The sequence below is a fragment of the Acipenser ruthenus genome, chromosome 3 (assembly GCF_902713425.1).
Source record: "Acipenser ruthenus chromosome 3, fAciRut3.2 maternal haplotype, whole genome shotgun sequence".
NCBI classification, from domain to species: Eukaryota; Metazoa; Chordata; class Actinopteri; order Acipenseriformes; family Acipenseridae; genus Acipenser; species Acipenser ruthenus.
The window spans coordinates 97,665,259-97,677,039 of record NC_081191.1 but is presented as its reverse complement, the minus strand read 5'-3'; the positions used below and the strand labels follow the sequence as shown (position 1 = coordinate 97,677,039).

General features: G+C 40.7%; 1 protein-coding gene across 1 annotated transcript; it reads left to right on the top strand.

The window, feature by feature from the left end:
- The first annotated feature begins 1,047 nt into the window (after window positions 1–1,047).
- LOC117394582 (gap junction delta-4 protein-like) lies at window positions 1,048–4,632 on the top strand. Its single transcript, XM_033992900.3, has 2 exons — window positions 1,048–1,340; window positions 3,305–4,632. Exons 1-2 carry the CDS (start codon window positions 1,277–1,279, stop codon window positions 4,483–4,485), a joined length of 1,245 nt encoding a protein of 414 aa, XP_033848791.3. The 5' UTR covers window positions 1,048–1,276; the 3' UTR covers window positions 4,486–4,632.
- The last annotated feature ends 7,149 nt before the right edge of the window (window positions 4,633–11,781 follow it).

Sequence of the window (11,781 nt, the reverse complement as noted above, 5' to 3'; positions counted from 1 at the left end):
GCTAAAAGCACCCAAGAATGGATAAGAACAAAACATTGGACTATTCTGAAGTGGCCTTATATGAGTCCTGATCTGAATCCTATCGAACATCTATGGAAAGAGCTGAAACTTGCAGTATGGAGAAGGCACCCATCAAACCTGAGACAGCTGGAGCAGTTTGCTCAGAAAGAGTGGGCCAAACTACCTGTTAACAGGTGCAGAAGTCTCATTGAGAGCTACAGAAAACATTTGATTGCAGTGATTGCCTCTAAAGGTTGTGCAACAAAATATTAGGTTAGCGGTCCCATCATTTTTGTCCATGCCATTTTCATTTGTTTTATTATTTACAATATTATGTTGAATAAAAAATCAAAAGCAAAGTCTGATTCTATTAAATATGGAATAAACAATGGTGGATGCCAATTACTTTTGTCAGTTTCAAGTTATTTCATATATATATATACTGTATGTAAGATTCACCTTTTTGAATGCCACAGCACTCTTTCAGACTATGTGAGCAGTTTATTTCTAGTGAAGGCTTATGATCCTTTAAGCCTTGCACAGAAGGGTAGAGATTGCAGTAATGACATGGAATGAAAGGGCTTTCTTGCTCTTCAGCACCTTAAGGCAAATGTAGGCCCACTCCAGCACATGGATACTTGAGCTATAATTAACTTACATATTCAACGTACTACTAATTGTTTTAAGAGGAGAAATGTCAAAATCCAACGGTCTCCTAGTCAAAAACACTGCAAGTACGGACAGGTCATAATACAATATTAGAAATACAAGTCAATAAGCTCAGTTCCAGTACAGTTACAGAGGTGCTCCGTTCCAAATACTTTCCATTGTGCTGCAGAACCTAACACACCGATTTACTGGGCAATCCAGGGGCTTCTATTATTTTCCCATAAGGACAACCAGCACCAAAATATCTCAGCAATGTCAGGATACCGGAATGCCTGTAGTGAGTAAGAATAGCCCACAATGGGGCACAGGTCTCCTGGTTTCCATTATCTTGCTGCAGTTGTCACTGCTGCAGGGCTAGACTTAGAGGTAAGAAGAGCATCTCACCACTCTGGGCTCTGCAAACGAATGGGGATAGTTAGGGTTTCATTTGGCCCTCATACAGTATTGATGTTGCCTTGACAGAAGAACTGTTGTTTTTTTTTTTGGTTCAGGTTCTGTCCCTGTAATTTGAATGCCATCGTTTCTCTTGGACTGATTGTCTTTTGACCTGACAATCCCAGCTCTGGTTGTGTGTGGGTCTCTCTGCTGCTCTCTGCTGGTGACTAACATGGGTCGCTGGAACACTCTAGATTTACTCTTCATCTCTCTCAACTACAATGTCACATTAGTAGGTATGTATTCTCTACTTGTAGGTGAACCTGGAGTTGTATTACTGTTTTAACCCTTTACTGCCCAGGTTATGTTCCCATACCTATTTTCTCAATGTCAAATATATTAGACACTGGGCAGCAAAGAGTTAAGAAAAATAAGAAATACCGTATAGGTTTACTGTTAATGTTAGATCTATGATTAATAATAATTATCAATAGTTATGCCATTTTGTTGGGCTGGATATAGAAGAGCTATCCAATTTCTGACTTTAACAGCAACACTTAAAAATAATAATAAAAAAGATTTACTACAGAATATGTTTCAATTGTTTTCAATAGTATGGTTGGTCTGTATCCAAAATGCGTTGATTTTGAGAAAACCCTTAACTAAGGATACGATTTTGTCACGGAATCCACGGAGGTCACGGAAATCGAGAATTTGAACAAAAGTCCGTGAAATCTTAGAAATGATTGTAAAAACACATTTGGTTAGGCACTTCCTTTATTTCCTTTAAAAATGCAGTATGTCATGCACTGAAAATATAAATATGTCTGTAAATTGTTTGGTTGTGTATGCACGCTTCATTTACGTGTAGCTGTGTAGGTCAGCGAATGAGATTTGTATTTTGTAGCTGAGCGAGCATGTAAATGAACACAGGTCGCATTACTGTAAACTCTCGGTCGTGATCATCACATACATACAGCGCTTGTTAATTTATTTTTTTAAACAAAAAAGTGGGCTTGCATCTTTAAAAAATATATTACATTTTATTTCTTTAAACGTTTTTTTTCATACAATGTAGTGTACGCAAGTAGTCTGTTGAAAATAAATACACACTTTCTGTAAAACTAAACATTGTTAAACAAAATACTTCAGACTGCCGTTGAACTTTTTTTTTTTTAATTTCCTGCAAACACTAAGTAAAACGCGAGGTTTACCTGTTTTGTATTCTTTTTTCTGATCTTTGTGATGCCCCGCTTCTTGGACACGGTGCCTGCCTGTGTGATTTGACTTTTCAAGTTTTTTTTTTTTTTTTTTTAGTTTTTTTTATTTCGTTTTTATTTTTAAAAGGGGGAGTGCTCTGTAGGCTACTCAGAAACACTCGATTTAAACGTCTCGTTCTTATTGTTAAAGAATATTTATATACTGTTTCATTTTGAAAACAGTAATAAAAACCATTATTTGATTTGCTGATTCTGTATATGTACATTTACGTCGGACGCGCACAGAGAAATAGTAACACCGTTTATTTCAGAACCCCTCTGTTTCTCTACGCGGCCGACGTGAAAGCCTGCATCGTACAGTAAAAATAAATAAATAAATAAATAAAAAAATAAAAACTGTTAACTGAAAGGACTATTAACTAAGTTTTGTACTCTAAAGTAACATTTAAACTTGTCAAAAGCAATAGTCTTTATATTATTGGTTTTGGTGTACTATTTAAAAGCTCTTGTGTATGTTGATGTAGCTAAACATACATTATTTGGTGACCTTTCAGTGAATTCGTGGTTATCTTCTGCAACTCGCCCGTGAAATGTAGCCTACAAAAAATCACTGTGCCCAAATCGTATCCTTACCTATAACATATATAAGGCGTTTTTGTATTGGTCAAGTTGTGGCGGAATTTGCATACATTTCCACACATTAACATTATTTATTATATTTAAATTACTGGAACACAGTGGGTTTTCCACATTTTTTTTTCACGCGCTAGATGGCCTGCCACTAGTTAGTGAATACAGCAGGTGTACAAAGCACGCAGCAAAGGGGCTTACTGCCCGCAAAACACGGTACCACTATTTGGTGAAAGAGGCCCAAAATGTGCTAATCCTCTCTCGAAACTGTATCCTGTATCCCCAATTAAAAACAGTATACATCTGCAGTCTTGGAATGCAAAATTAAATGAAGAATCAAACAAATATTATTATTATTATTATTATTATTATTATTATTATTATTATTATTATTATTTATTTCATTCCAGGAAAAATCTGGTTAACCCTGATGATCATGCTCAGGATCCTCATTCTGCTTTTTGCTGGCTATCCCCTCTACCATGACGAACAAGAACGATTTATCTGCAATACCATACAGCCTGGGTGTGCCAATGTGTGCTACGACGTGTTTGCTCCTGTATCCCACTGCAGGTTTTGGCTTGTTCAGATGGTCATCCTCTGCCTGCCACATGTTATTTTTATTGTCTACGTGATTCACAAAGTATCCACACGCCTCTCCTTGGAGAACAACTCATCGAACAAACTTAAAACCTTATCCCTTCGTAAAATCCACCAAGAAACCTTCAGGAAGGCTTCGCTGATTAAAACTGCATTGGAAGCAGAGAGAGGAAAAATACCCAGTTTCTCAGGAGCTTATGTTTTTCAGCTGCTGCTACAGATCCTTTTTGAAGCTGGGTTTGGTGCTGGGCAATATTATCTCTTTGGGTATTTCATTCCAAAGAGATACTTGTGCTACGAGTCTCCTTGCACCAGCATTGTGGATTGCTACATCTCCAGACCCACAGAGAAAACCGTGCTGATCAATTTCATGTTCGGGGTCAGCGCCATCTCCTTCCTGCTGAATATCACAGATCTGATCTGCGTGATCAAGAGGTCTATGAGGCAGAGCCGGAAAAATAAACTGCTGATGGAAAGGATGTATGAGGAAGAGCAGTACTACCTCACACCGCCAAGCAGGAATGTAGACTCGCAGCTGGAAATGACAGAGGGCTACGCAGCTCTCGATGCTCTGAACAAAAGGAGGGGGAGCGACTTGAGTGCAGACAGTGCCGCCTCCATCCATCTGGATGAGGGGGTGGAGAACTTGCCTGCACATTCAGAGGCTTTGTCATCCCATGTGGCCTATGCAAACCACAACAATGCCTACACACAGGCACGGGAGGAACCCTTAGAACAGGAAGGAAGCGAGACTTCACTTTGCCTGACTGAGTCCAAGGTGGCACCTGGAAAGCCAGGGAGGTACTGCAGACGTGCCCGTCTCAGAGCACAGCCCTCCAGGTTAGGGGAGAAGGCCCATGCAGGGGAGGCAGATTCCACATCCACCGTCCATACCAGGAGGATAGGCCGGTACACGCTGGTGGAAATGAGCTCCTCGGCTGGACAGTCAAGCTGCAGTGAAATGCGGGACAAGAGATCAGAATGGGTGTGAAATGAACAGGGAGGTTCTTGCATTACTAAGATACAAAGTAATCTGTTTTTCTTTGTAGTGGTGGATTTATGTTGCTTACTTCATTTAAAAGAAAAATATGAAATCACAAGTTGATTTTAGGAAATTCGAAATAAAACATTATTATTATTATTATTTATTTATTAGCAGACACCCTTATCCAAGGCAACTTACAATTGTTAACATAAGACTGCTCGTCCAGTTGGGGAGGTTAAAACACTTACTAGAAACAGCTGTTATAGTTATCAACATGCCATCATAGGTACCATATGGGGGGGGGCTATACCATTATTTTAAGGGCTGTAAATTAGTATGTGTTTGTGAAGACCTTACTGATACTAAACAAAAAGTTTCACTCACTTTTCAGATATTACATTTTCAGCTATTACATTTTTCCATATTGACCTGCTATACCAAACTTTGCATTTCAGGACATGAATATTAAGCTGGCATCATGACATATTTCCTGCAGATACGAATAAAAATGTTTCACTTGTTTTTTTTTTTAAATATTTTTTTCACTGATCTGCCTCTCATCTTGGCCATTTGCCTGAATTTTAATTTATTTCTATGTTGGCAGGCTGACACCTATTAATCCCGAGGAGGGACACTGCGTGCATTTACAACAAAAACTACAAGTAAAGGTTGCAAACTTTTGAATCCCATCAGGGTCAGGGACAGGCATGTGACCGAGTGGCGCATCCAGTAAAAGCTCTCGCTAGAGTGCAGGATGCACTCTGCAGCCTGGGCGTCGCCGGTTCGAGTCCAGGCTATTCCACAGCCGACCGTGGACGGGAGCTCCCAGGGGGCGACGTTCAATTGTCCGAGTGTCGTCCGGGGGGAGGGAGGGTTAGGTCGGCCAGGGTGTCCTCGGCTCACCGCACACTAGCGACCCCTGTAGTCTGGCCGGGCGCCTGCGAGCTTGCCTGTAAGCTGCCCAGAGCTACGTTGTCCTCCGACGCTGTAGCTCTGAGGCAGCTGCACGGTGAGTCTGCAGAGTGTAAAGAAGCGGGCGGCTGACAGCACACGCTTCGGAGGACAGCGTGTGTTCATCTTCGCCCCTCCCGAGTCAGCGCAGGGGTGGTAGCGGTGAGCTGAGCCTAAAAATAATAATTGGGCATTTCAAATTGGGGAGAAAATAATAAAAACTGATTGGCAACGACTAAATTTAAAAAAAAAAAAAAAAGAAAAGCAGATGTTGTGTGGTGTGAATAACTCAAGTGGAGAGCGGAGCTCGTTGAGAGCAGTTCTGAATCCCCTTATCAAATGATCGGCAGTGGCACTGCAATGGCAATGGTTCCTCACTATAGGCCGAGGGTAGCACAAGGGCAGCTGCAATGATAAGAGCCTACAGTACAACAGTGCTACAGTACAACGATGCTATAGTACAACGATGCTACAGTACAACGGTGCTACATTAATACGATGCTACAGTACAACGATGCTACGGTACAACAGTGCTACAGTACAATGATGCTACAGTACAACAGTGCTACATTAATACGATGTTACAGTACAACGATGCTACAGTACAACGATGCTACAGTACAACAGTGCTATAGTACAACGATGCTACAGTACAACAGTGCTACAGTACAACAGTGCTACAGTACAACGATGCTACAGTACAACAGTGCTATAGTACAATGATGCTACAGTACAACAGTGCTATAGTACAATGATGCTACAGTACAACGATGCTACAGTACAACAGTGCTACAGTACAACGATGCTACAGTACAACAGTGCTACAGTACAACGATGCTACAGTACAACAGTGCTACAGTACAACAGTGCTACATTAATACGATGTTACAGTACAACGATGCTACAGTACAACAGTGCTACAGTACAACGATGCTACAGTACAATGATGCTACAGTACAACAGTGCTATAGTACAACGATGCTACAGTACAACAGTGCTACAGTACAACGATGCTACAGTACAACAGTGCTACAGTACAACAGTGCTACATTAATACGATGTTACAGTACAACGATGCTACAGTACAACAGTGCTACAATACAACGATGCTACAGTACAATGATGCTACAGTACAACGATGCTACAGTACAACAGTGCTACAGTACAACGATGCTACAGTACAACAGTGCTACAGTACAACGATGCTACAGTACAACAGTGCTACAGTACAACAGTGCTACAGTACAACGATGCTACAGTACAACGATGCTACAGTACAACAGTGCTACAGTACAACGATGCTACAGTACAATGATGCTACAGTACAACAGTGCTATAGTACAACGATGCTACAGTACAACAGTGCTACAGTACAACAGTGCTACAGTACAACGATGCTACAGTACAACAGTGCTACAGTACAACAGTGCTACATTAATACGATGTTACAGTACAACGATGCTACAGTACAACAGTGCTACAGTACAACGATGCTACAGTACAATGATGCTACAGTACAACGATGCTACAGTACAACAGTGCTACAGTACAACGATGCTACAGTACAACAGTGCTACAGTACAACAGTGCTACATTAATACGATGTTACAGTACAACGATGCTACAGTACAACAGTGCTACAGTACAACGATGCTACAGTACAATGATGCTACAGTACAACGATGCTACAGTACAACAGTGCTACAGTACAACGATGCTACAGTACAACAGTGCTACAGTACAACGATGCTACAGTACAACAGTGCTACAGTACAACAGTGCTACATTAATACGATGTTACAGTACAACGATGCTACAGTACAACAGTGCTACAGTACAACGATGCTACAGTACAATGATGCTACAGTACAACAGTGCTATAGTACAACGATGCTACAGTACAACAGTGCTACAGTACAACGATGCTACAGTACAACAGTGCTACAGTACAACAGTGCTACATTAATACGATGTTACAGTACAACGATGCTACAGTACAACAGTGCTACAGTACAACGATGCTACAGTACAATGATGCTACAGTACAACGATGCTACAGTACAACAGTGCTACAGTACAACGATGCTACAGTACAACAGTGCTACAGTACAACGATGCTACAGTACAACAGTGCTACAGTACAACGATGCTACAGTACAACAGTGCTACAGTACAACGATGCTACAGTACAACAGTGCTACAGTACAATGATGCTACAGTACAACAATGCTACAGTACAACGGTGCTACAGTACAACGATGCTACAGTACAACAGTGCTACAGTACAACGATGCTACAGTACAATGATGCTACAGTACAACAGTGCTACAGTACAACAGTGCTACAGTACAACGATGCTACAGTACAACAGTGCTACAGTACAACAGTGCTACAGTACAACGATGCTACAGTACAATGATGCTACAGTACAACAGTGCTACAGTACAACGATGCTACAGTACAACAGTGCTACAGTACAACGATGCTACAGTACAACGATGCTACAGTACAACAGTGCTACAGTACAACGATGCTACAGTACAACAGTGCTACAGTACAATGATGCTACAGTACAACAGTGCTACAGTACAACAGTGCTACAGTACAACGATGCTACAGTACAACAGTGCTACAGTACAACGATGCTACAGTACAATGATGCTACAGTACAACAGTGCTACAGTACAACAGTGCTACAGTACAACAGTGCTACAGTACAACGATGCTACAGTACAATGATGCTACAGTACAACAGTGCTACAGTACAACGATGCTACAGTACAACAGTGCTACAGTACAACGATGCTACAGTACAACAGTGCTACAGTACAACAATGCTACACTACAATGATGCTACAGTACAACAGTGCTACAGTACAACAGTGCTACAGTACAACGGTGCTACAGTACAACGATGCTACAGTACAACAGTGCTACAGTACAACGATGCTACATTACAACAGTGCTACAGTACAACAATGCTACACTACAATGATGCTACAGTACAACAGTGCTACAGTACAACAGTGCTACAGTACAACGGTGCTACAGTACAACAATGCTACAGTACAACAATGCTACACTACAATGATGCTACAGTACAACAGTGCTACAGTACAACAGTGCTACAGTACAACGATGCTACAGTACAACAGTGCTACAGTACAACGATGCTACAGTACAACAATGCTACACTACAATGATGCTACAGTACAACAGTGCTACAGTACAACGATGCTACAGTACAACGATGCTACAGTACAACAGTGCTACAGTACAACGATGCTACAGTACAACAGTGCTACAGTACAACGATGCTACAGTACAACGATGCTACAGTACAACAGTGCTACAGTACAACGATGCTACAGTACAACAGTGCTACAGTACAACGATGCTACAGTACAACAGTGCTACAGTACAACAGTGCTACAGTACAACAGTGCTACATTAATACGATGTTACAGTACAACGATGCTACAGTACAACAATGCTACAGTACAACAGTGCTACAGTACAACGATGCTACAGTACAACAGTGCTACAGTACAACAATGCTACACTACAATGATGCTACAGTACAACAGTGCTACAGTACAACAGTGCTACAGTACAACGGTGCTACAGTACAACGATGCTACAGTACAACAGTGCTACAGTACAACGGTGCTACAGTACAATGAAGCTACAGTACAATGATGCTACAGTACAACATTTATATAACTCCTCATAAAAACACAATGTGTAGTAATGAGATGAGTTAAAATAAAAAAAATGTTCTGTAATGGCTATTTCTGTTTTTATCCAATAGATGAACGAAATCCCAATAAAAAATGTAAGAGGTTTGCCACACCAATTCCCCACAGAGCTCAGGAGGGTTCAGTGGACGTCCTCCAATCCCATGACCGAGCCAGCTTCCCTCTTTTACACCCAGGAACTCGAGAGCGAATGCCAGCCAGCTACCGGCCTCTGCAGGACAAAGGCCAGCCCTGCAGGTGTCCACCTAAGCTCACTAGACACCTGGCCGGCAGGGTCCACTGTAGAGAGGAAGAGCATTGCTCCCTCCAGAATCCCCAGCGAAGACCGGCGACTTGGCACAGCCAGGATGTGAACCCACGCATCCCTGACTGTATGAAAATTGCTCAAAATTTAAGGTCAAACCTACTTATTCTTAAGTGAAGTTTGACATTCTGTGGAGGAATTTTACCCTAATTATAAATATGCTCTACACCCCTGTGTTCCCAGCCATATCTGTATCTTAACCTCTTTCTGTTTGATATGTAGCACATCCCACAATATTATAACAGTGAGATTAAACAGCACAGATTTCTCTCTGGGAATCAATGTAAGAAAGGAACACCAGCAGTGTTACCTCAAATTTGTATTTATTTTCTTAGGCACTTAAAAAGACTATTGCCTGTTTGACCTCTTTGAGCCTTAGACCCCAGACTCCTGTCCAACCACAGTATACTGGTTACGTTATATATGAGTTTACTTCCTTGATAACCAATGTAAAATACAAGGAACAGAACATCAGCCAATAACAAAAGAACAATCAAGTTTACACAAGATTAACTATGACGTATTATATTCTGTATTCCACTTATTTATGCCACAGTGCAGTTTTTGTATTATAAATTAATATTTTCCGCCCTCTGCTGGTTCAGGGTTGAACATAAGAACATAAGAACATAAGAAAGTTTACAAACGAGAGGAGGCCATTCAGCCCATCTTGCTCGTTTGGTTGTTAGTAGCTTATTGATCCCAGAATCTCATCAAGCAGCTTCTTGAAGGATCCCAGGGTGTCAGCTTCAACAACATTACTGGGGAGTTGGTTCCAGACCCTCACAATTCTCTGTGTAAAAAAGTGCCTCCTATTTTCTGTTCTGAATGCCCCTTTATCTAATCTCCATTTGTGACCCCTGGTCCTTGTTTCTTTTTTCAGGTCAAAGAAGTCCCCTGGGTCGACATTGTCTATACCTTTTAGGATTTTGAATGTTTGAATCAGATCGCCGCGTAGTCTTCTTTGTTCAAGACTGAATAGATTCAATTCTTTTAGCATGTCTGCATATGACATGCCTTTTAAACCCGGGATAATTCTGGTTGCTCTTCTTTGCACTCTTTCTAGAGCAGCAATATCCTTTTTGTAACTAGGTGACCAGAACTGAACACAATATTCTAGGTGAGGTCTTACTAATGCATTGTAGAGTTTTAACATTACTTCCCTTGATTTAAATTCAACACTTCTCACAATATATCCGACCATCTTGTTAGCCTTTTTTATAGCTTCCCCACATTGTCTAGATGAAGACATTTCTGAGTCAACATAAACTACTAGGTCTTTTTCATAGTTCCCTTCTTCAATTTCACTATCTCCCATATGATATTTATAATGCACATTTTTATTGCCCGCATGCAATACTTTACACTTTTCTCTATTAAATTTCATTTGCCATGTGTCTGCTCAATTTTGAATGCTGTCTAGATCATTTTGAATGACCTTTGCTGCTTCAACAGTGTTTGCCACTCCTCCTATTTTTGTGTCGTCTGCAAATTTAACGAGTTTGCTTACTATACCAGAGTCTAAATCATTAATGTAGATTAGGAATAGCAGAGGACCTAATACCTCACTCCATTTTGAGGTTTCTCCTCTAATCAGTACTTTCTGTTTTCTACCTGTTAACCACTCCCTAATCCATGTGCATGCATTTCCTTGAATCCCTACTGCGTTCAGTTTGAGAATTAATCTTTTATGCGGGACTTTGTCAAAAGCTTTCTGGAAATCTAAATAGACCATGTCGTATGCTTTGCAGTTATCCATTTTCAATGTTGCATCCTCAAAAAAGTCAAGTAGGTTAGTTAGACATGCTCTCCCTTTCCTAAAACCATGCTGGCTGTCTCCCAGGATATTGTTACCATATAGGTAATTTTCCATTTTGGATCTTATTATAGTTTCCATAAGTTTACATATAATAGAAGTCAGGCTTACTGGTCTGTAGTTACCTGGTTCGGTTTTGTCTCCCTTTTTGTGGATCGGTATTACGTTTGCTATTTTCCAGTCTGTCGGTACAACCCCTGTGTCAGGAGACTGTTGCATGATCTTGGTTAGCGGTTTGTAAATAACTTCTTTAATTTCTTTGAGTACTATTGGGAGGATCTCATCTGGCCCAGGGGATTTGTTTATTTTAAGAGCTCCTAGTCCCTTTAACACTTCTGCCTCTGTTATGCTATTTATTTAAAACTGGATAGGAACAGGTCGACATGTGGGGCATGTTGTCCGGTCCTCCTTTGTAAAAACCTGTGAAAAGTAATCATTTAATATATTTGCTATTTTTTTTTCTTCATCTATGA

Coding starts and splice junctions, on each gene's coding strand:
- LOC117394582 (XM_033992900.3), top strand. CDS start 1,277: ATGGGTCGCTGGAACACTCTAGATTTACTCTTCATCTCTCTCAACTAC. Junction 1,341..3,304: donor CTACAATGTCACATTAGTAG/GTATGTATTCTC, acceptor ATTTCATTCCAG/GAAAAATCTGGTTAACCCTG.